This window comes from Oncorhynchus clarkii, chromosome 5 (assembly GCF_045791955.1).
Source record: "Oncorhynchus clarkii lewisi isolate Uvic-CL-2024 chromosome 5, UVic_Ocla_1.0, whole genome shotgun sequence".
NCBI classification, from domain to species: domain Eukaryota; kingdom Metazoa; phylum Chordata; class Actinopteri; order Salmoniformes; family Salmonidae; genus Oncorhynchus; species Oncorhynchus clarkii.
Window position 1 is genome coordinate 32,263,632 of NC_092151.1, and position 26,442 is coordinate 32,290,073.

At 42.6% G+C, this 26,442-nt stretch overlaps 1 protein-coding gene across 4 annotated transcripts in view; it reads left to right on the forward strand.

Moving 5' to 3' along the window:
* The first annotated feature begins 2,887 nt into the window (after window positions 1-2,887).
* LOC139408668 (colorectal mutant cancer protein) overlaps window positions 2,888-26,442 on the forward strand; it is a 115,747-nt gene continuing 92,192 nt past the window's right edge. The window contains exons 1-3 of one of the 4 annotated variants that reach the window (XM_071152850.1): window positions 2,888-3,119; window positions 6,210-6,454; window positions 6,857-7,092. In XM_071152850.1, coding sequence (XP_071008951.1) covers window positions 3,034-3,119; window positions 6,210-6,454; window positions 6,857-7,092 — 567 coding nt within the window. In that variant the 5' untranslated portion in view covers window positions 2,888-3,033. Of the gene's footprint in view, window positions 3,120-4,289; window positions 4,613-6,209; window positions 6,455-6,856; window positions 7,093-24,167; window positions 24,912-26,442 lie in introns of those variants that run through there. The other 3 variants (XM_071152849.1, XM_071152851.1, XM_071152852.1) reach the window with 3 other exon arrangements.

The window sequence follows — 26,442 nt, forward strand, 5'->3', positions numbered from 1 at the left end:
GTTTATCCTATTATATTCTTTTAAAACTTAGATAAGGGCCCCCCCTCCTGGACATATGCTGTAGGCATACTGTTGATTATACCTTTTCTTTTTTTCTTTTTTATTTATTTATTTATTTTTTTAAAATTTGACCCCTTTTTCTCCCCAATTTTCGTAGTATCCAATTGTCGTAGTAGCTACTATCTTGTCTCATCGCTACAACTCCCGTACGGGCTCGGGAGAGACGAAGGTTGAAAGTCATGCGTCCTCCGATACACAACCAACCAAGCCGCTGCTTCTTTAACACAGCGCACATCCAACCCGGAAGCCAGCCGCACCAATGCGCCGGAGGAAACACTGCACCTGGCCACCTTGGCTAGCGTACACTGCGCCCAGCCCGCCACAGGAGTCGCTGGTGCGCGATGAGACAAGGACACCCCTACCGACCAAGCCCTCCCTAACCCGGGCGACGCTAGGCCAATTGTGCGTCGCCCCACGGACCTCCCGGTCGCGGCCGGTTACGACAGAGCCTGGGCGCGAACCCAGGACTCTGATGGCACAGCTGGCGCTGGATTATACCTTTTCTAACAGCAGAATACTTGAGTGTACACTGTCATGAGGTGTTATTTTTGTATTAATTGAAACCATAAGAAATCTGTAAAGAAGCTTTTACTGTCAATTGATGTCAAAACCCTGAGCATGTGGAAAAACATCCCTGAAGTTATGTCTACTTTGTTTTTTAAAAATGTGTGGAGAATCAATTGTGCTAAGCAATAGCTCCTCTCCACCACACTCATCCCACTTTAAAGGCCACTTCCACCACTTTTCAACCTCATTTTTATTATCTCCAGCATAATACCAGTCTTATGTGAAAACGGCACATTTCTACAATAATATTAAGTTAAAAAGTTAGACTCGATGACATCATCAAAAGTTTAAACCTTGTCTGAGATGTGATGCCTTGAACAGAAGGTGCCTAGGAGTCAGCTCGGTGGGCTAAATGCAAAGTTACGCAGACACCCAGGCTCACTACCTTGTCAGTAGACTTTCAGCAGTAAAACCAGGAGCTGAGTGGTCAGTGAAAGGCAGAGTAGAGTACAAAAGGGGGAAAGATCCATCCTCCCATCCACCAACTACATCTGGACCCCTTTTGTGATAGCAAATTCATCAGAGACCCCCTCATAATCAGAACACAACTTGAGTGACATAAAAAAAATAGCATACAATGACTTTGGCAGTGCTTTGCTGGTAAAACCACGTCTCGGCCCTGGGAAGGAACACTTTAAAGGCCCAATTCTCTACTTAATTTTAACCACGGCAGGTAGCCTACCAGTTAAGAGCGTTGGGCCAGTAAACAAAAAGTCACTGGATCGAATCCCCTTAGCCAACTAGGTGAAAAATCTGTCGATGTGCCTTTCAGCATGGCACTTAACCCTAATTGCTGCTGTAAGTATCTCTGGATTAGAGTGTCTGCTAAATTACTTAAATCTAATTCTACACATTTTGTCATGGGGCATAGAGAATTTTTGTTGTTGCAGCTTTGACGCTTATATCCTGCAATTCTACACAATTTTCCATGAGGCAGATAGACCATTTTTGGGGAATACAAGAAGTATTGAGTTGCAAAATGTATAATTGGTGGAGTACTGTGGATATCGATATCCCTGTGAGCCTCCCAGGCACATGTTACTCAGGGTTAAGAACATCAATTGTAGATTAATAATATGACATTTTATTGTTTTCCACACTTTAAACTTATTCTGGGGATCCCTTGGCCAACATTTGTTTCATCTGTTGTTGTTAGAAATATTAATTTAAAAAAAATGATGTACAATTGTTTAAAAAAAAATATTATTAAAAAAATTATATTTTGAGATTTGGCCGTGGCCCCTAGAGTAGTGGTCCCCACTTTGAGAACCCTTGCTGTAAATAGCTCACAGCCAACATACATTATTACTTATTACTTCAGGTATTCATGTTTCATCAAAGAAATGCATGTTTCATCAATGAAGTGCTTTGTTATTTTGCAACAACATGTGGTGAACTTTATTGAGGAGCCTCTGTTTAAAATAATATCTCGGCTATCAAAGTTGGTTTAAACCCATAGAATCAATTTTCTATATTTAAATATCAAATACAAATGTGCAGTCCTTGTGCATACTCACACAGTTTTCATGCTGCCCAGGACAATATCCCATGTCTTAATATAAAGTGCCTTCCTCTGCTAGACTGTCGAAAGTCCAGCCCTTTTACGCACTCACCCACTGAGATCTATGTAATGCTTCTAAATAAAAATTCCCATTGAAAGTGATGTAAATGGATGCAAATACTGTAATCGTGCCATATTTGGACAATATAATGCTCAACAAGGTTAGAATGTTGTTATATAAATTCAACAAAAGACAATAATGAGTTAATTTGACAAAAAAAGTAAAAATCTTTTGTAATTGCACTGTTAATATATTCAAATTGGCACAGCAGGGGCGGCAGGGTAGCCTAGTGTTTAGAGCATTGGACTAGTAACCGAAAAGTTGCAAGTTCAAATCCCCTAGCTGACAAGGTACAAACCTGTTGTTCTGCCCCTGAACAGGCAGTTAACCCACTGTTCCTAGGCCGTCATTGAAAATAAGAACTTATTCTTAACTGACTTGCCTAGTTAAATGAAGGTTAAAAAAAATCTGAATTGTATTGGGGCATAGTTATGTGCAACCTTGCCTATGGAATTGGCTAGCAGTCTACTCAGTGACACCCACAGAACACAACTATAAAGAGTTTACACAAATATTAGCATTGTTGTGTTCTGTGGGTGTCACTGAGTAGACTGATACCACATTTTATTGATCCACAATCCATAGGTAAGGCTGTACAGATTTGGGTTGTCACCTAAAACACTCGCAAACTTTTACAGATGCACAATCGAGAGCATCCTGTTGGGCTGTATCGCCGCCTGGTATGACAACTGCACCGCCCTCAACTGCAAGGCTCTCCAAAGGGTAGTCCGATCTACACAACACATCACAAACTACCTGCCCTCCAGGACACCTACACCACCCGATGTCACAGGAAGGCCAAAAAGATCATCAAGGACAACAACCACCCGAGCCACTGCCTGTTCACCCCGCTATCATCCAGAAGGAAAGGTCAGTACAGGTGCATCAAAGCTGGGACCGAGAGACTGAAAAACAGCTTCTATCTCAAGGCCATCAGACTGTTAAACAGCCATCACTAACATAGAGAGGCTGCTGTCAACATACAGACTCAAATCTCAGGCCACTTGAATTAAAGGTATCACTAGTCACCTTAAATAACGCCACTTTAATATTGTTTACATATCCTACATCACTCATTTCATATGTATATACTGCTCTATACCATCTACTGCATCTTGCCTATGCCACACGGTCATCGCTCATCCATATATTTACATGTACATCCCTTACATTTGTGTGTATAAGGTAGTTGTGAATTTGTTAGAATACTTGTTAGATATTACTGCGTTGTTGGAACTAGAAGCACAAGCATTTCGCTACACTCGCATTAACATCTGCTAACCATGTGTATGTGACCAATAAAATTGGATTTGATTTACAGAGAAAATGAATGTCCAATACACATAGTAGGTTGACTTGTAGGCTTAATGTGGCTCATTTCACATGGATTTCAGTGTTCTGTAACAAGAGCTACGATGCTAGTATTTGTGTAAACTCTCCACAGCTGTTTTCTGTGGGTGTCACTGTGTAGACTGATACCCCATTTCTTTGATTCACAATCCATAGACAAGGCTGTGCAGGGAAATATGAATGTCATTACGCACAATAGGCTGCCTGGGGAGGTGATTTCCCACAGTTAAATTCCTGTAATAAGAGCTAGGACGCTAATATTTGTGTAACTCTTCACAGTTGTGTTCTGTGGGTGTCACTGAGTAGACTGATATGCCATTTCAATCCATAAGTAAGGCTGCACAGTGAAATATAAGTATGCCCCCAATGCAATTCTGAAGTTGAATACATCCATAGTGCGATTTCTACAGATTTGTTTGTCAAATTAAGTCATTATTGTTTTTTGTTAAAATTATATAACAACTTTCCAAAATGGTTTATTATTAACTCATTCAAATATGTCATAATTCCACTATTTGCATTCATTTTCATCTTTCAATTTGGGAGTTTTATTTTGAAGGCAAATTCCGCTATTGTGGCTAATCCTTATTGTGGCTAGCTTCACATATGTCCCACTGAGTTTCGGTCGACACTCACTCCACAGCACTTTACCCAAAGCTTTTTAACGCCTCCCTATTCGCGACTTTCGGGGTTAACTTTTACGGCACGTGCTGCACCCTCCTTTTTGCAGATGTGACCTAAACCGAAGTTTATATTTGATTCTATTCAATCCGATTTCGGGTAGTAGTCGACACTTACGGGAAGTGTGATGATGAGGCAGTTACTTCGTTGAGAATGAATACTTGGAGGGGTAGTAGCCTAGCACACTAGTTACGGTATTCAGGGAAGATCATGGCGGCGGTGGAGGTGAGTGTGAGTAGCGGCAGTAGTGACACATCTAGCACCGGCGAAGAGGAGAGGATGAGGCGGTTGTTTCAGACTTGCGACGGTGACGGTGATGGATACATCAACAGGTAAGTCTATTTTATCAACGACACGGTGGGGTTAGAATTGAAGGCTACCAAATGCAAATGAACAGATTTTCCCAGACATGTATATACGATCTGGAAATATGATCACTTGTTTAGTTAGTTTTGTAATGTGAGCAAATTGCCAGTGACTTCCGTAGCGAACAAGTCCTCGGATTTTGATTCGAAGACATCGAACCATGCCCAGTCTCGATAACTGGCAAGGGCAAACTATCGAACAACATCTGCATGCCATGGAAGTGTTGGCTTGAGTTTTTGAAAGCAACTCAAAATGTAATTTGACAATGAAAATGTTGCAACAGTGTATTTAGTTGAAACTAAGAATGTAGCTAGCTAACTAAAAGCTAGGTATGTTCTAAAAGCTTATGCACTGAGTCAGAACTGCTTTCACACATGCTCATTGAGGAGGGCTACTGCATAGTGTAAATAAACACCAACACTCCAACTTAGATCACAGCAACTGGATTTGATGCAGCATCCAAAGACCTTTTACATTTCATGTGCAGGCTGCAGAAAAGTGGCATGAGCCAGGCAAGATCATGGAGAAGACTCCTGAGCACAGAGAACCTAAACATTTGTCCATACCTCGGAATCGAGGCCTATTCCTGTCCTAACATATTCTTGTGAGTGTGAGTTATGGTGTTATTAAGTTACAGTTTACACAGCGATATGAGTTATAATCATAGTGGTGGTCTGTAATTATAAAATGCTCATGAACTCTGAAGTGTTGAATGTTCTTTCTTGGCAGTAAAGTAGGCATGCTTCAGGCTATACACAAGCAGAGAGAGCGGTGAGCAAAATTAAAACATGCAGGAGAGGAGAGCTTAAGAGCATTGGTTACTTTTGATTAAACTCAAACACATCTTTTTCAGCTCTCTCTTTTGTTACAGAAAAGCCCATGGTTTGCTTAGTCATTTGAGATGCATGTTTTTATGTATATTTGTGGCATAGAACACACTGCTAAATGGATTCGTTGCCCCTGTAAGGCATCAAAGATGATAAATGGAACCAGTTCTGTGAAAATGTATGCTTTGGCTATATTCTCCATGCATTCCAGCTGTTAGACATGAAACTGACGAATAAGATATCCATTGTGCTGAATAACTACAGGTGGAGGGGCATAATGTTCAATTTCCATGTATAGGGGAATATATTTTGCTGTAATTGTATGCCTTTCCACTTCATATAGGAAACCTATTTTTCCCCCTCCAAACCTGTCCTAATATTTATTTATTTTCATTCTTTTGAGAAGTGAAGACAATTCCTCAGGCTGCTGCCCTGGCTAATGTATCAGCAATTCAACTTAGTGCTGCAACTTGTACACCACTCTTCAATTGAAAACAGTTATCTTCCTCTCCCTGTCCCCCCCCCCCCCCCCCTCTCTCTCTCTCTCTCTCTCTCTCCTTTTACCTCTGCCTCTCCCTCTTCTTTTCTCTCTGCCTCTCCTTCACCATGTCCCTCCTTATTTCTCCCTGTTTCTTTGCTTATCACCATACTTTTCCTCTTGCCTGTATCTCCTTCCCTCTCTCCTGCAACTTTTCCATCTTCCTAAAAACCTCCTTCTCTCCCTGTCTCCTGTTAGGAATGACCTGCTGATGGTGTGTAGACAGCTAAACATGGAGGGGTCTGTGGCAGAGATCATGGACCAGCTGGGAGCAGACGAGCGAGGCAAGATCTCCTTTGAGGACTTCACCCGCTGCCGCATGCAGCTGGTCAATGAGATCCGTAAGGAAGAGGGCGAGATCTCCCAATGCTCCCAGGACTCTGACACTAGGAAGCTCAGGGAACACATCACCTCCTGGCCAACCAGTAGCGAGATTAGCAGGGGTGAGTTTGGGGATAGCCAATCAAGATTAGCCAGAATTTTGAGTTACATTGTTAAACAAGAGATGCCAATTAATCATAGCTGCCTACTAGCATAAAACCAGCTAAGAACAGGCAACACCAAACAACTAAATCTAACACCCAACATTCAACAACTAACTGCAAACAACCACTAATCCTTATTACACAGTCATTATTGGCCATAAACAACTGACACCAAAGTGCTAAAATGAAACAACCATAACATAACCTGCATGACTGATTCTAGGGTTTTTAGCTCTGTTGCTAAACCCACATATTTGTTTGGGAGTGCCAAACCTTCACACTGCTTATTAGTTATGAGTTATTACCTGTTATTTCTAAGTTTACTACCTGTTAGTTATCGAGTTATAATGTGTCCCCTAGGGGTCTTGTCAGGAGTCAGAGAGAGCTGGGAGTACTACTCTGGGGCCCGGGACCTTCAGAGTTCAGACATCCAGCCTCAGCAGACACAGACCCAGCAGCAGCCAGCCATCCTCCAGAAGCTCCTGGAACAGCCTGGGACTGTCCTAGAACAGCAGGCTGCTCTTCATAAACTCCTGGCCCAGACCAGCACCCGCTGTGCTCCCCTGGAGGGAAACTACCTGGAGCTGGCCAACACAGTGAGTGAACTGCTGTTGGTGTTGAGTGCGTACTGCATAATGCTGGTGGTAGCATTTGATGGATTCCTGATATGTTGCCTTTTGAATTATTTTGTGAGCCACCCAATGGCCAAAATAGTTGTTTCTAGTCAAAAGCCAGTCTGCAACTGCGATACTCTCAGCTGACTGCTTAGCCTCTGAGTTACTGGATGTTTACTGCCAACGATGAAGGAATGAGTGGTGGAGTCTGGAGATATTGCAGTTACAGAAAAGTCAACCGTGTTGTCAGCTGGCACCTCCAACACTTATACAATGTCTAGTTGGTAACACACAGAAACCTAAGAAGTGTTGTGGTGCTGTGTAAAAGTTGAACCATTGAAAATCAATATAATCTTCCTGGGAAAAGACTTTCACCATGAAGATAGGGGGAAATGAATTAATTATTGGTGTAGTAAGCATGGTTATGCTGCAGAGGGCAGTGCTGCTCATCATAACTCAATCTTCTTGCATTTACCTCTCCTGCTTAGAGCAGTCACTGGGCCTGAATGGCTTGACATCAGGGTGCCCCCTCATTATGGTTAGGATTTGAAGATACTGATCCTAACTGCGACACCGTCCCTGTGTCTTTACTCTTCAGCAAGATAACTGTCAAACCTACAGACCTCTTCTGACGCTAGAACCACAGCGAGGTATCACAATGCTTTTTATGCTTCGTCCAGGTAGAGATTCCAACTCTCCCTAAGTGTTGACCTTGGCTCTCTCTGTCACTTAGCCTTAAGGGGTATCATCATCAGGGTATCTGTATAATCTCCATCACCTCCCCTGAGCAGTAATCACACCCCTTTATTAATGCATCCATATTTATTATTCATCACATTGGGCTGTCTTATCTCCTTCCTATATCAGGTTTCAGGGCTGGGCGCCTTTATTGACCCATAGAAATAATTTAGAAGTTTATTACTGACATTCACATCTTGACACCTTCCCTCTGTAGATTAGCACAGGCACCAGAGAGAATGGGAGGTTAAACACTGTCAGTTGTGAGTGACTGAAAGAGATGTTCGTGTCTGATGGAGAAAGTGTAGTTACTAGTCCCTTTCCAGGCCTAACCATTATGTGGGATAAGGTGCGGTGGTGTAGCAACTGTTTTTAGCCCCCCCCCCCCGCGCAATTAGGAGCCCCACTTTACGGGTTTGACCTGCTGGCAGCTGTGTTTAATGCGGCCGCCAGGCTTCGACCACAGGGCCAATGGAATATCTGGTTCCTGACACAGGAAGGCCGTGAAACCATCAATGCTTTGGTTCTCTAGGTAGCACAGGAACTTTATGGACATGGTCCCTGTCATGTTTTGGGATGTTTTCAGAGTAGGGGGAGCGTATAGATGCTGTATAGCCTATGCTTGTGTTTGTTAGTTATTTTTAATGCCTGGGTTGCTTCTTTTTATTTGGGTTTATGAAAAGTTTAAATGTAAAAGGTCTAAATGACAAATCAAAGTTTATTTGTCACACGTGCCGAATATAACAGGTGTAGACTTTACTGTGAAATGCTGACTTACAGGCTCTTTCCCAACAATGCAGAGTTCAAAAGTAAGAACATTTGCTAAATAACAAAAAGGAAATAGTAACACAATAAAATAACAATAACGAGACTTTATACAAGGAGTACCGGTACCGAATCAATTAACAGGGGTATGAGATAGTTGAGGTGATTGATGTAATATGTACATGTAGGTAGAGGTAAAAGTGAATAGGCAATCAGGATAGATAATAAACAGATAATACGCAGAGTAGCAACGTGTGTGTGCGTGCGTGTGGCGTCAATATGCATGTGTGTATATGTTTTGTGTGTATTGGAGTGTCGGTGTAGTATATGTGTGGGTAGAGTCCAGTGCAAGAGAGTCAGTCCTCCTCTAAAAATGTCCTCCTCCCAAAATTCTAACATGCTGACTAGACCGGGCACGCACCATCGTGCGCATGTTGATTTTGTCCATCCACACCAGATGCGATTAGGACACGCAGGTTAAAATACCAAAACGAACTCTGAACCAACTATATTAATTTGGGGACAGGTCTAAAAGCATTAAACATTTTACCTGAAATGCACAAGGTCCTCTAATCCTACAATTAATCCACAGATAAAAGGTAAAACCGTGTTAGTTTCCGGTAATCTCTCCTCCTTCAGGCTTCTTATTCTTCTTTGGGCTTTATATGGCGGTTGGCAACCAACTTTAAGGTGCATCACCACCACCAACTGGAGTGTGGACCTCTGTTCATCTTTCAATCACCCACGTGGGTATATGCTCCTATAAACCAATGAGGAGATGGTAGAGGCGGGACTTGCAGCTCGTCAAGAACCACGTTTTATTTTAGCACCTGGCTACGTAGACGCTCGTGGGAAGTTTGGATTTAATGATTGAGTAACATGTATGTGTACATTTATTTTGCAACGCTCGTGCACGTCACGCTAGTGGTTTGGTCAGCATGTAAGTTTTTATCTTTATGCACTCATGTAGACCATGTTATTATGTGGATGCCTTGTATGGAATTACGTTAATTTGCAAATATTAAGAGATCATATACTGAACAAAAATATAAATGCAACATGCAACAATATCAACGATTTTACTGAGTTACAGTTCAATTGAAATACATTCATTAGGCCCTAATCTATACAGATATGCATCTATTGGTCACAGATACCTCAAGATAAAGGTAGGGGCGTGGATCAGAAAACCAGTCAGTATCTGGTGTGACGACCATTTGCCTCATGCAGTGTGACATATCTTCTTTGCATAGAGTTGATTGTGGCATGTGGAATGTTGTCCCACTCCTCTTCGATGGCTGTGCAAAGTTTCTGGATATTGTCGGGAACTGGAACAAGCTGTTGTACAAGTCGATCCAGAGCATCCCAAACGTGCTCATTAGGTGACATGTCTGATGCGTATGCAGGCCAAGGAAGGTCCTTGTGAGATGGGTTCATGCATTATCATACTGAAACATGAGGTGATGGAGGTGGATGAATGGCACAACAATGGGCCTCAGGATCTCGTCACGGTATCTCTGTGCATTCAAATCGGCATCGATAAAATGCAATTGTGTTCGTTGTCCGTAGCTTATGCCTGCTCACCATAACCCCACCTCCACTATAGGGCACTCTGTTCACAACGTTGACATCAGCAAATCGCTCACCCACACAACGCCATACACGTGATCTGCGCTTGTGAGACCGGTTGGATATACTACCAAATTCTATAAAACGACGTTGAAGGTGGCTAATGGTAGAGAAGTTAGCGTTCAATTACCTGGCAACATCTCTGGTGGACATTCCTGAAGTCAGCATGCCAATTGCACGCTCCCTCAAAACTTGAGACATCTGTGGTGTTGTGTTGTGTGACAAAACTGCACATTTTATAGTGACCTTTTATTGTCCCAAGCACAAGTTGCACCTGTGTAATGATCATGCTGTTTAATCAGCTTTTTGATATTCCACACCTGTCAGGTGGATGGATTATCTTGGCAAAGGAGAAATGCTTACTAACAGGATGTAAAAAAAAAGAAAAAGAAAGCTTTTTGTGCGTATTAAACATTTCTGGTATCTTTTATTTCAGCTCATGAAACATGGGACAAACACTTTACATTGCGTTTTTATATTTTTGTTCATCGTACATCAGCTGCTGAGTGGCGAGTGAATGCTACATTTTCTCCTGTGTTAGTAGAAACATTGAGTGTGTGTGAGAGAGGGAGAGCGTGTGTGTGTGTGTTTGTGCGTCAGCCAGCGCTGTGTATAGCAGAGAATACATTGCCATCCCTGGTTGAATAGAATCCCATGCCCCCTCACCCAACACTCATTACCCAACTCCATATCCCTCCACACTCAGTAAACAGCATTGTGTTTGGGGGAAAATAAGCTGCATATCATTATCCCCCTGAGAAGAAACTTAATCCCTGGGTTTGCAGATTGCTTTCTGTAGCATTTTGAGTTTATTCACACCCCTGTTCATTATCTGGTATTTTGTTTGGCAAGTTAGGGGGAAGCTAATCACTATACGGGAATGATGTTACCCCGTTGGCTGCAGCCAGCATCTGGCCAGGGCTGTAAAGGCAGATTAACACTGTCAATGGAGACATGGGACATATGCAGCGGCCACCAACAGATTAAACAATGAGGACGGTACATCACTGTCAAAGGGACTTTCCAACAGTATTGGACTAAAACTCACACTTTTCTCATTCCTCTTTGATTTGGATACCTTTTATTTTTCTACTCCTTTTTCTCCCCAATTTCGTGGTATCCAATTGGTTGTTAGTCTTGTCCCGTCCCATCGCTGCAACTCCCATACGGACTCGGGAGAGGCGAAAGTCGAGAGCCGTGCGTCCTTCCGAAACACAGCCCAGCCAAGCCGCACACCAATGTGTCGGAGGAAACAATGTACACAATGTACACAGGAGTCGCTAGTGCGCGATGGGACAAGAAAATTCCTAACCCAGACGACGATACCTTTCTGATTAGATTTTATTCGTCACATGCTTTGTAAACAACAGGTGTAGACTAACAGTGAAAGGCTTACTTAGAGGCCCTTCACAACAATGCAGAGAGAAAGAAAATAGAGAAATAATAAGACGTAGTAATAAATACACAATGAGCAACGATAACTTGGCTCTATAAACGGGGTACCAGTACCGAGTCGATGTGCAGCAGAAAGAATTTACACCCCTTAACTTATTCCACATTTTTCAAAATGAATTCCGTAGATTTTTTTCTCACCCATGTACACTCAATAATACCCCATAATGACAAAGTGAAAACATGTTTTTAGACATTTTTGCAAATGTATTGAAAATGAAATACAGATATATATAATTTACATACCCCCCTGAGTCAATACCTTGTAGAAGCACTTTTGGCAGTGATTACAGCGATTTGTCTTTCTGGGTATGTCTCTAAAGCCTTGTTCACATTGGCAGTTTTGACTCAAATCCTATTTATTTGCATATCTGATTAAAATCTGTTCTTTTTTCTTGCAGTCTGAACAGCCAAAAAACACATGGAATCAGATATTTCAAGCCACGTACAAATCTGATTCCTTGCCATGCGTCTTGTCTGAACAGTCAAATCTGATTTATTTCCCCTCAAGTGGTTTTTATTGTAACGGATTTCCTCCTCTTCGTCTGAGGAGGAGTAAGGATCGGACCAAAGCGCAGCGTGGTAAGTGTTCATGGTGATTTTAATAAAGAAAGCACTGAACACTGAATCAAAACAATAAGCGATGATGTGAATTTACAAAAAACGAAACAGTACCGTGTGGCCCAAACACACACACGGAAACAAACACCCACAACTCAAAAGTGAAACCCAGGTTACCTAAGTATGATTCTCAATCAGGGACAACGATTGACAGCTGCCTCTGATTGAGAACCATACTAGGCCAAACTCAAAACCCCAACATAGAAAAACACACATAGACTGCCCACCCAACTCACGCCCTGGCCATACTAAAACAAAGACAAAACAAAGGAACTAAGGTCGGAACGTGACATTTATACTGTTATTTGGCATATCTTGTTGCTTGCTAGCTACTCTGTTGACAATTTGACAATAACTTGTTGTAGCTAACTAGCTTGTTAATCGTTTACAAACAAATGAGTTAATGTGCTAGAAAGCTAAACGGCTAGCTAGCTAGTTGACTGCTGTGGCTAGCCAAAAAGGACTCATTTTGAAAGTTGGATCATCTTATCCTTTGAGGCTTTAGAAGTGTTCTTACACTATGATTTTGAACATTCAAAGTAACTGGGAAACCTCCATGGCAGGCATTGTTGTTGTCGTATCTTGCTACGTAACTTTTGAATGATCGGAAGCACGAGCACCACCACCAGTCAGCCTACAACATTGTGCACACACCAGGACTCGAATTTACAGGCGACAGTGACAACAGCGTTCTATGCCCCCATGTGTGGCCGTAATTCACCCCCAAGAAATCCATGCTTTGCAGCCAGAGTGGCCGTTGTGCCCTTGGGCTGAATATAATAATTCTCTTCTCACGGCTGCCAATTGCCGTACTCCGAAGCTCTTCTCACTCATATCGCTCTCTCAGATATCTAAATTCTGATTATAAACTGGGTGGTTCAAGCCCTGAATGCTGCTGATTGGCTGAAAGCCATGGTATATCAGACCGTATACCACGTGTATGACCAAAAATGACTTTTACTGTTCTAATTACGTTTGTAAACAGTTTATAATAGCAGTAAGGCACCTCGGGGGTTTATGGTATATTGCCAAAATACCACAGCTAAGGGCTGTGTCCAAGCACTCCGTGTTGCATCTTGCATAAGAACAGCCCTTAGTCGTGGTATATTGGCAATATACCACACCCCCCCGGGCCTTATTGCTCAATTAGCCAATGCCTGTCACATGATTGGGTCCTTCTGACAGGCATCGCAGCTCCGAAGTAGGCTAGAAGAGGACAGACACACATCGGGGTCCTTATCGAATTCCGAGGTGCTAAATGATGTTAGAAGAACTGTTGACATTGACTTTTCTTCAGCCAACAATATGAGTAGGCCTAACGAACAGCAAAAGCGCTAGCCTAAGTCAATCAACAATCCCTCATAGTACACAAGTTTACCTATTCTATTGGTTAGCTTGACCTTCTGTAAGAGAAATAAATCTTCCAAACAAACTCTCAAACAGTTGTGGGATGCGATAGATCCCAAATTAATACAACCACTGTAGCCTACAACAAAAAACATTTAAAATAAATTAGGCTGATGCAACAGATCAGAATGTTAAGCTTAAAATGTTAATAAACTATTAGGCCTATTCTTCACATTATAAGTGCAGCAATGCGCACACGGCTGTAGGCTATAAGAGTGACTGCGGGCGCTTTCATATAAAAAAGAAAAAGAAAATATCCTTTAGAAATGTGTTGTTAATATGACTAGATTTGTCTTTGGCAGCTGGACGATGAAAGAAAGTTGTCATATGAGGAAGTGTTTATCAAATAATTCCCTTAACATTCGGTCGGAAGATCGTACAACATTCCTCATAAAATGACAAAAAAACGTCCAAGTTTTAAACAATTATGTTTATGGTTTAATAGTTTCAAAATATTGACTGCCTCCACTTGTGAGGTGTGTGATGTTGCATAAACTCCACTGTTATGTCATATCTGTCTTTCAACAGGCAGTGGCCTTTCTCCACCAGTGCCTCAAGTATGTCGACAGAATCAAGCCTTTAGATATGAATAATGATCCTGCATTATATTGGTCAAAGATGACTGGCGTTTAGCCTAAGTGTGTGTGTGTGTGTGTGTGTGTGTGTGTGTGCGTGTGCGTGTGCGTGTGCACAACTACACTAGTCTAATCATTTACATGCACTTTTCTTTCTTAACAGAATAGCTACTGTTTTTTCGTTTTTCAAATCAATTTCATTGGCTATTTTGGTTAATGGCTTTGGTGCCCAAGCAGATGACCTTGGTGCCCTGGCAGATTGGGCACCTCTTGAAGGCCAACATGAAATTCCAGGCTTGGCACACACCCATTGTTACTAAGACAACTACCGTAGCCATGTCAGCAAATTTTTGCAGTGCTGTCTGTACACACATCCGATTTGGTCACTTTTAAACTTGCTATTTGGACAGTCAGTATTCCAAAACGGATTTGAAAAACCAAACTGAGTGAGCATTAAAATCTGCAGTGTGTACAAGGCTTAACAGCTTTGCACACCTGGATTGTGTAACATTTGCCCATTTATTTAAAAAAAAATATTCAAGCTCTGTCAAATTGGTTGTTGTTCATTGCTAGACAACCATTTTCAGGTCTTGACATAGATTCTCAAGTAGATTTAAGTCAAAACTGTAACTCAGCCAGTCCGGAACATTCACTGTCTTCTTGGTAAGCAACTCCAGTGTAGATTTGTCCTTGTGTTTTAGGTTATTGTCCTGCTGAAAGGTGAATTAATCTCCCAGTGTCTGGTGGAAAGCAGACTGAACCAGGTTTTCCTCCAGAATTTTGCCTGCAGCTCCATTCCATTTCTTTCTTTATCTTGAAAAACTCCCCAGTCCTTAACGATTACAAGCATACTTATAAAATGATTCAGCCACCACTATGCTTGAAAATATGGAGAGTGGTACTCAGTATTTTTTAAATTGGATTTGCACAAAACATACAGTAACACTTTGTATTCAGGACAAAACGTTAATTGCTTTGCCACGTTTTTTGCAGTATTACTTTAGTGCCTTGTTGCACCCAGGATGCATGTCTTGGAATATTTTTTATTCTGTACAGGCTAACTTATTTTCATGCTGTCAATTAGCTTAGTATTGTGGAGTAACTATACTGAGCAAAAATATAAACACAACATGTAAAGTGTTGGTCCCATGTTTCATGAGCTGAATTAAAAGATCACAGAATGTTCCGTATGCACAAAAGCTTATTTATCTAAAATATGGCACACACATTTGTTTACATTCCTGTTAGTGAGCATTTCTCTTTTGCCAAGATAATCCATCCACCTGACAGGTGTGGCATATCAAGAAGCTGATTTAACAGCATGGGCATTACATAGATGCACCTTGCTGGGGACAATAAAGGCCACTATGCTGGGTGTTGAGGAGTGTTTCTGTTTATAATAAAGTACTTTTGTGTGGAAAAACTCATTCTGATAGGCTGTGCCTGGCTCCCCAGTGGGTGGGCCTGGCTCTCAAGTTGGTGGGCCTAAGCCCTCCCAAGCCCACCCATGGCTGCGCCTCTTTCCAGTCATGTGAAATACATACACTAGGGCCTAATGCATTTATTTCAGTTGACTGATTTCCTTATATGAACTGTAACTCAGTAAAAGCGTTGACATTATTGCATGTTGCATTTACATTTTTGCTCAGTAAACAATGTTTTTGATCCATCCTCAGTTTTTTCTATCACATCCATTAAACTCAAACTGTTTTACAGTCCCCATTGGCCCCATGGTGAAATCCCTGAGCGGTTTCTTTCCTCTCTGGCAGCTGAGTTAGGAAGGATGCCTGTATCTTTGTAGTGACTGGGTGTGTTGATACACCATCCAAAGTGCAACAAATAATTTCACCATTCTCAAAAGGATGTTCAATGTCTGTTCAATGTCTTTTTAATTTTTACCCATCCACCAATAGGTACCCTTTGCTAGGCATTGGAAAACCTTCCTGGTCTTTGCGTTTGAAGTTCACTGCTTGACTGAGGGACCTTACATGTAATTCTATGTGTGGGGTACAGAGATGAGGTAGTCATTAAAAAAATCATGGTAAACACTATTATTGCACACAGAGTGAGTCCATGCAACTCTATTTGACTTCTTAAGCAAATGTTTACTCTTGAAATTAATTAGGCTTGCCATAACAAGGGGGTTGAATACTTATTGACTCATGACATTTCAGCTTTTCATTTTTGTATTAATTTGTAAACATTTCTGAAAACATAGTTACACTTTGACATTATGGGTTATTGTGTGTAGGCCAGTGACCAAAATAATTATTGACTCCATTTAAAATTCAGGCTGTAGCACAAGAAAATGTGGAAAAAGTCAAGGGGTGTCAATACTTTCTGAAGGCATTGTACATGTTCTCTGAGTGCAGGCATGATTCATGCCTACATGCTCACATTGGTGTGTGTGTGTGTGTGGTTAAGTGTGATCTCATCAGCACTGCTGGATTACCCTCTGATCACACCCATGATTCATGCCTGACACACACACACCGACACACAGTTTATTGCCATCTCATTATCGGGCTCATTATCCTAAGAGCTCTCATCCGATGACCCACTGCATTCAGCCACGTTTACCTTAGTCGATGGTAGTTTTCTGAATGCTCAAGTAGTTCACTTTATCTTTATGCAACCAGAGATTGGCCTCGGAAATCAAGATTCCTTAAGTCAATTGGTTGATGACTTGACACTTGATTATTGACCTTGGAAAGTGAGATAAATGTTTTATCTATTTAACGGTTGTTACCAGAGTTGGCTTGGGGTTTCAATCTCATAGTGTGGTCAAAGCATGATTCAATATTAACTCTACAAACACTGAAATAGGTTTGGAAAGTGATGTTTGCTCTGTAATGCTGTGCTGTGATTATTCTCTACTACTTTACAACATGATGTATGGTAAGCTAATGCCACAAGTTGCAACCATACGGACTGATCTAGGCTATCCATAGTCAGAGATGTCTCTTTACACTAGTGTTTTGTAGAGACTTTTGTATGATCTTGATTCAATGCCACATACAGTAGCCTATATTGACCTATATAGCAGTTTCTCTTTCAGCATGTGTAATATATCCACTGGTGTGGATGGTGAGGTTTTGTCCGTAGCAGAAGTGCAGAGCTGGCTGTATCTTTCTCACTGCTGTTCTCCATCTGGTGTCTCAGTATGAAATCCCCCTATGATATGACACCAGGTTCTCAGCCAAGCCCCAAAATAGAGCAAAGTAATCCTAATAGATAGCCTATTTTCAAGACAGCAAAAAGCTAAATCAATATCTGTTAATTAGCCCTTTACACTCGTACCTGTATACGGGTTGAAAATGGCAGATGTGGGCACTGATAAACACAATGGTTGTACAGTAACATGCTATACATGACATCAGCGCTCAGGCTCTGCGCCTCACAGGTTTTGACATTCTTCTCACAGGAGAGACATTCTGAACTTGAGCACCGTGCACGACAAGAATTTGCCTCCATCTCTCCTGCTAATTGGGCATCTTTTGCAAATGTTTTGTCGTCTGAGTGAGGGAAATGCTGTAAATTAAGAGGACTCTTGTGTATTTAGAAAAATGAGACGTTGAGGATTATAATAATTACAGCTTTGATGCCATACAAGCAAACCAAACACCTGTAAGTCCAAATGTGGACTTCACATTTCTATATCATAAAATGACTGTCATATACAGTGTCAACGTGTATGACCACTATGTTTGATGTACAGTTACAAGATTAAATCATACCCTGGGTTGTTCTGAACACAATGAGCCTATGTTTGTCTATTGTGAAGAACATTTGCCATGGCAGACGTTCTTGTATGCACTCATAACTCCTTTCTATGTGCACCAAAATTAGGATCTGACCCAGATTGCGATTTATAATGGACTGTTTTTGGATTGCGAACAAAACAACTACAAGAGTTGAAGACTTCTTTGAGTCATAAAAGTGCATTGAAATGACTTAGGAACTGTGCACACTTTGGAGAGGTGTATGTGGCCAATTGGAGACACCAGTTAGTCCTCTCACTCAAACTTTTATCATTTTTTTGTCTTATGTTGTACCTATCCCATATTCTCCAGGAATACTCTTACTCTGGATAAAATTAGTAACATGATATGTTCAGATTTCGTTATAAACAAATGCTGCAAAAATACTGTAAATATAAAATGAACATCACATCAACTGTTTCTTTTTTAGATTCAGTCTTGTCAGGTGAAATGTTGTGTCCTCACCTTTGGTCTAATAATTTCCCCATAACCTCAAATGTTCCCTTTCAATTGCTACCATGGTTATGCATATGCTTTTCATATTTATTCTGTAAGAAACATTTCAATTTAGCCAGTTGATATAGGCCAATTCCCATGACTGTAAAAAGGTTAACAGATGCATGCAGTATCTGATGGATTTAGGGAGGAGGAAATTTATTTTGACAAAATGAGCCAGCACATGTCGCTCTCTTCAATATTGCAGTAGCTTATGAGGGAACAGTGTTTCACCAGAGGAAGAGAAGTGAGTGATGTTTGGAGGAAGAGGATGAGAGAAGAGAGGAAAGGAGGAAGCAGTCCTGCTGAGAGGATGTAGACGCAGCCGAGCCGTCGCACCACATGTTCATGGAAGAGGGGAAGGAAGACACAGAGAGGAATGGGAGGAAGAGTGGTAGGTAGAGAAGGAAGAGGTGGATGCAGTCACCAAGGGAGTGATCCAGAAAGGAATGTGCATCCAGACAGAGCCTTCTGCTTCTTTTTCTGCCTCTGGAGGTACACACAACACTTACACATAGCAGGATATCCCTTTACCATACCAGCCTTGGTTCATGACCTGTGTCTTGTAAGTTGTGAGCTAGTTTGGCTCTTGGTCTTACAAAGCCTGCTCCCCCATCAATTACCGTGCTCCCAAAGAGCCTAACCGAAAGAGCATAGCCTAGGTTTCTACATAGCTTCACCAGTATGAATCTAGACACACACAGGCTGCTAAATGGCACCAATATACACTGAACAAAAATATAAACGCAACATGCAACAATTTCAGCGCTTTTACTGAGTTACAGTTCATATAAATAAATCAGTCAATTTAAGTAAATTCATTAGGCTCTAATCTATGGATTTCACATGACTGGGATTACAGATATGCATATGTTGGTCACAAGTACCTTTACAAAAAAAAGGTAGGAGTGTGGATCAGAAAACTAGTCAGTGTCTGGTGGACCACCATTTGCCTCATGCAGCGCAACACATCTCCTTCGCATAAAGTTGATCAGGCTGTTGATTGTGGAATGTTGTCTCACTCCTCGTCAATGGCTGTGCGAAGTTGCTGGATATTGGTGGGAACTGGAACACACGGTTGTACACGTCGATCCAGAGCATCCCAAACATGCTCAATGGGTGACATGTCTGGTGAGTATTCAGGCCGTGGAAGAACTGGGACATTTTCAGCTTCCAGGAATTGTGTACAGGTCCTTGCGACATGGCGCCATGCATTATCATGCTGAAACATGAGGGTATTGCTGCGAATGAATGGCACAACAATGGGCCTTAGGGCTGGGCGGTAAACCGTATTTATGATATACCGGTATTGATGCACGGACAATTTTGGGTTTGTACTTTACTTTCTATAGCGGTATTTGAATGTTTGGTTTGTTAAATGTGATAGCCGTGTAACGTCCATTTTTATAGTTTATTTCGCTACTTGAGTCCTCTCTCTCCATGCCGCATCCCATAGATTTAGCCCCGCCCAATGTGTGCCTAACTGCTGGTCAAAATTGCACAATTAATCTTTGTGACCAGTTGAGGATGTCATAACCAGTTGTGACAGGTGTTATGTCAGTCTTATAACAGTATTATGCCTATTTCCTGCTTTGGTGGGAGTTGTTTTTCTATAGATCAGACAATGTGATTAAAGGCCTTTCACTCAGCAGGTAGAGAAAGAATGACACCACCAGGCTGGCCGTGAGCCAGTCCTCCCTCTTTGGGGGCTAGCTGGCACTGTTTGGATTAGCGTCTGTAACTCTGGCTAGCGCTAAACCCATAGCCCCCCTGTGTGCTAGCTAGGCTAACTCTATCGCTATCTGCCCTCAACCCATAGCCCGCCTGTGTGCTAGACTAGCTGCTATATATGCCCTCAATACATAGCCCCCCTGTGTGCTAGCTAGGATAGCTTTATCGCTATCTGCCCCGCAGCAGATTTGATTTCACACACAGTCAAGTTGGGTTTCACTGTGGCACTGACACTGTCCCTTTCCCTGTGCCACTCCTCTTTTCTCTCCCCCTTGGAAAAGTGCCCAGAAAGACATAATCGAGTCTCCTGATACATCCTCCCAGCCAGCACCACTGCAATGCACAGTCACTGTGTCCTCCAAGCTCTGTGTTGGTCGCTAACAAGGTGTTAGCCGTAATGTGTTAGCCTAGCTTGTCTTTTTATATAGCTCTTTTGGACTAACATGTTGATGTTGGAGGGCTGTTGAGAGGACTGTACGTTGGTGATGAGGTAAGCAAGGCTGGGCAGGATGAAAGAGATGGGTGGTATTTCTGTGGGGAAAGTCGCTTTAGGCCGTGTCGGCCCTATAGCCTAGAGCTGATTTGCCAGGTTGGAGTGGACGTAGCTCGAGACCAGAGACCACTGCAAAGAGTAACTGTTGGGACTTGGATATCTAGGTGGGTGAGATTGTTGGACGTTTTAGACTGCTGTGTGGATTTGATGGGAAACATGCTATCGATCTTCAGGGATGCCTCTCATTTTAGTCTGTTTGGAGAATCACTTTCTATTGAGGCCTATGTTATTTTATATTAATGTGTATTTCAGTCTATAGCAGTATGATTTGTGTACATGTATGCCGTGCTGTATTACTTTACATTGATCTGGGAGATTTTATTTCCCTGTTGTGTAGTGATGGTTATTTGAGCTTTCTTCCACTACTAGTAACAGCCAAATTACTTTTTATCTTGCTGTCTAATTACTTTTCTATCATCCTAGAAAACCTCTTAGAAAAAAGAAAAGTCTTGAGTAAAGAAGGGGTCTATTCTCCATATCATTGTTCTCGTTTAATGTTCACTGGTCAGGGAGAGAGGGAGACAGACTAGACTTCCTGCTCCATTCCATTTCTTTGAGTCACTCAATTAGAAAGTGAACCAGCTCCCAATGTACCGTAAGTCCAGCTTCATAAATGATGCATGCAGGTGTTTTTGCAAGGCCAGAGCAGTACTGTCTAAACGTAGTCCAGCAGCACCTCTGATATACTACTCCGAGTGCAGAGTCAGAAAAGGTTCAACTTTTTGTCTTCTGCTACGGCTCTCATCTTCTCAATTGCCTCCTGCTGTTAGAATTCTTTTAAATTTATTGTAATATTGTTCTCTTAGAATATCAACTGGGAATGGTAGTTGAACTTGTTTCAGCACAGTTCTTTTAATATATTTCTTTTTTTTACCCCCTAGTGAAATGGATGAGAGAAGACATTAGGGTGGGAATTAATTACATTTACAATGAAATATTCATTTTGGATGAAGCTAGGGGGAGCCTTGGGCTATAGGGTGGTAGGTTGAAGTATTACGACTCGCTTGCCTTGAAGCGTTACTATTGAATGTGAATTCAGTGGTCAGGGCATTGTGAGTTTACATGTTCCAATTTGCATGGCAAGTAAGGCAGACTTCTAATTAGGGGCATATGCCAGCAGGTGCCTGACTGTGCGTTTCCCCTCTTTATTCTGCTCTTTGTGTGTTTGCATTCTGATGAGCAGTGTCCAGCTTGGGGAGCAGCATGATTTGTAGCTGAGCTTAAAGGTCAGGATCACCCAAACGCTGAAACACCCCTTCTAAATGAAACGTCCTCTCACTGTCAATTATGCTTATTTTCAGAAAACTTAACACGTGTAAATATTTGTATGAACATAACAATATTCAACAACTGAGACATAAACTGAACAAGTTCTACAGAAATGTGACTAACATAAATGGAATAATGTGTACTTGAAGAAAGGGGGGGTCAAAATCAAAGTAACAGTCAGTATCTGGTGTGGCCACCAGCTGCATTAAGTACTGCAGTGCATCTCCTCCTCATGGACTCCACCAGATTTGCCAGTTCTTTCTGTGAGACTTTACGTTCCCGGCCATTTCTGCGGGGAATGGCCCTAGCCCTCCCCTCCGATCCAACAGGTCCCAGACGTGCTCAATGGGATTGACATCCGGGCTCTTCGCTGGCCATGGCAGAACACTGACATTCCTGTCAAGCACAGAATGAGCAGTATGGTTGGTGGCATTGTCATGCTGGAGGTTCATGTCAGGATGAGCCTGCGGGAAGGGTACCACATGAGGGAGGAGGATTTCCTCCCTGTAACGCACAGCGTTGAGATTCCCTGCAATGACAAGAAGCTCAGTCCGATGATGTGACATACCGCCCCAGACCATGACGAACCCTCCACCTCTAAATCGATCCCGCTCCAGAGTACAGGTCTCGGTGTAACACTCATTCCTTCGACGATAACGCAAATCCGACCATCACCCCTGATGAGACAACCGCGACTCGTCAGTGAAGAGCACTTTTTGCCAGTCCTGTCTGGTTCAGTGACGGTGGGTTTGTGCCCATTGGCGACGTTGTTGCCGGTGATGTCTGGTGAGGACCTGCCTTCCAGTCTCTCTCAGCCTGTTGTGGACAGTCTGAGCACTAATGGAGGGATTGTGCGTTCCTGGTGTAACTCGGGCAGTTGTTTTTGCCATCCTGTACCTGTCCCGCACGTGTGATGTTCGGATGTACTGATCCTGTGCAGGTGTTGTTACACGTGGTCTGCCACTGTGAGGACGATCAGCTGTCCGTCCTGTCTCCCTGTAGCGCTGTCTTAGGTGTCTCACAGTACGGACATTGCAATTTATTGCCCTGGCCACATCTGCAATCCTCATGTCGCCTTGCAGCATGCCTAAGGCACATTTGCGCAGATGAGCAGGGATCCTGATCTTTCTTTTGGTGTTTTTCAGAGTCAGTAGAAAGTCCTCTTTACTGACCTAAGTTTGAATAACTGTGACCTTAATCGCCGTCTGTAAACTGTTAGTGTCCTAACGACCGTTCCACAGGTACATGTTCATGAATTGTTTATGGTTCATTGATCAAGCATGGGAAACAGTGTTTAAACCCTTTACAAGTTATTTGGAATTATCTTTGAAAGACAGGGTCCTGAAAAAGGGATGTTTCTTTTTTTGCTGAGTTTGTGTGTGTATCTGTGTGTGTATGTGTGAGCATGTCTGAAATAGCTGCTTGTGTTGTTGTGTCCATCCACATCTTTGTGTGTGTGTGTGTGTGTATATGCTACTTTGCTATGTGGTCTCCTTGACACCTTGGTCGTTCCCCTAATGTGGCTTCCGGTCACATCTCAACATGTCATATCAAAAATCAAACCAATATCAATAGGGGGAGCGGTTTATTCTATGTTCCATTCAAAGTGCCGAGCAAGAGGTGGTCGTACTACCCATTTTTTCAAATCCTTATGTGACTGTCTTTCCCATTACCAACATAATCTAACCTTTCTGAATTAGCTAGTCTTATCGGCTAACAAATATTGCGTTGATCCATGTAGTCAAACGTTCATTACTGGTTGCTCTAAACCCCAGTCATCAATATATTAATGAAGTGCTCCAATCTGTTCATATTTAATGAGGCCTGAATGGGCTGCTAATGAACTGGTCTATTAGCGTACCCTACACACTATAATTAAGTCTACGAGAGGAGCCACAATGCCAGAAGTGCACTTTAATTGCTTTAACATCCTCCAAGAGTGGAGATGAGGGAAAGTTCTGGAATGCTGCCATTTCTAGAGCTCAGGGAGGGAGGGAGGGAGGGAGAGAGCATGCACTCTGTTGAACATACCATTAGTGCCGCGGCACTCTTTGGTGTGAGTGCTTGTCTGAGTTTCAGAGAGAGAGAGAGAGGTCTGGGAGTGGCACAGACCGACTGAAGGAATGAGAGGGGGGTGCTGCTAAAACTTGAATCCATATCGAAGAGAGGAGGTGGAGAGAACAAGAGGAGAGGGGGATAAGGAGGAACAACTGCTCGTAGACTGGAATCCGACAGACAGTCGAGCAGCAGAGACGATAACACACTGGGGAACGCTGCCCGCTACACACACACACACACAGACGCACTGAGCCTGGCCCCGGGTGGCGGCAGCGCGTGGAGATGACGGGGGAGCGGCAGGGAAAAGGCGAGCCAGCCAAGAGAGACTCCATCAGTTTTCCTTGGTTACACTCGGGAACGGTTCTCCTGAGGGGCAGCAGGAGCGCTAATGACTTAACTGATAACGGATCATGGAACATGTGCCGGTGTGTGTGACTGTGCACTTCTGAACGCGAGCGGGTTTGTGTATGTGTATTTACCTCCATCTTTTGGTTTTTGCGTGTATGCTGCGTGTGTGTTCATTCTGATCACAGTGTGGGATTTTTCTGAATGAAGGTGGTTTGCCACAGCAGCCAGCGGCACTGGAGACTACATGCATCTGAAGACAAGGGACTAAGGGACTGCGTTTGTCTTTCATCGCATTTCTGTCGGGAGAGAGAGCTCTGGAATCTTAATATCTTTTGAGAGTTTGGGGAAGTCATGAACTCTTCCGGAACAGTCGGAAAATTGGGGATCGAAGGGGGCGAGGTAAGACTGCACATTTCTGTACAAGTGGCCACATCAAAACTGTCTAATGTCTTGCTTGGAGGCTTGCCTCTTAGGTCTTTCAGGTCCACTGTGTAAGAGGTAGTTGTTCATTTGAAAAGGGTTGGATCTGAGTTTTCTCTTACTTTGTCTTAAAGGTTTGGTTTGGAAGTGGTTACTAGTGTCGTTAGGGTTTCTGTGAAATTCTCTTGTCACCCATTTCTAGGTTATTTCAAGGTTTGGCCAAGAAGTAGGACTCCTTTCTTATAACCCAGAAATGAAAGCCAACTCGCTTGGAAGGTTTCAGTCAGAGCTGTCTGTCTTTCGTCCCTCTGTAAACACTTGTGCCCCTCCAGCTCATGGCTCAGACTCATCTGGACTAGTCCTCTACCCCTTTCTCTCTCCCCGCAGCCCCCCCCTGCTTGCAGCATATTAAATCCAGGTGGGAGAGAGTTAGGTTCAGGCGAAATACCTCTCAAAAGGGAGGAGGAGAAGGGGTAGGAAAATGTAGGCGAAGTGCCTCGGGTATGTTACGCTCCCACAGTGAAAATAGAAGACCAGATAGCTACCAAATCAGCACTCGCTCCCTCTTTTTCTCTGTCTCTGTCCTTCTGACTCTGTAAAACAAGCTGTTTGTTTTCCAAGGGCTTTCGAGAGGGATAGTAAGCAAGCTCTGACTGTTAGTGTAAGCTCTTCTACAGAAGTGTTTCTTTCAGTTTCAAGGTCTTTATGGCCCCTTTCCCTTCTACCCTCACATCGTCCACAGATGAGAACGGTTAAATCTCCCAGAAAGTCACAATGGCCATCTGTTTCTGAAGATACAGGAAGTGAGGCTCTGTGTAGAGGTGCATTGTTGAGTGCCTCAAGTGGCCCAGGGCCCCTAAGTCTCCATGTCTCTATATGCAGGGCCGGCCCTAGCCTTTTGGGGGCCCTAAGCAAGGTTTGATTGGAAGGCACCCCTACCTCATACAAACTTGTATGCCATCTGTAAATACAAATGAAATTGTTAAATTACGAGTAGAAGTCGTCCGATTAATCAGAATGGCCGATTAATTAGGGCCGATTTCACGTTTTCATAACAATCGGTAAACGGCATTTTTGGACACCGATTGTGGCTGATTACATTGCACTCCACAGGGAGCCTGAGTGGCAGGCTGACTCCCTGTTACGCGAGTGCAGCAAGAAGCCAAGGTAAGTTGCTAGCTAGCATTAAACTTATCTTATAAAAAACAATCAATCTTAACATAATCACTAGTTAACCTGTTGCGTGTACCAAACCCGGATCCGGGATTCTATTTACAGACCTAAGCTCATTACCATAACGCAACGTTAACTATTCATGAAAATCGCAAATGAAATGAAATAAATATGCCATCTCTCAAGCTTAGCCTTTTGTAAACAACACTGTCATCTCAGATTTTCAAAATATGCTTCTCAACCATAGGAAAACAATCATTTGTGTAAAAGTGGCTAGCTAGCGTAGCATTTAGCGTTAGCATTAGCGTTAGCATCCAGCACGCAAGATTTCAACAAA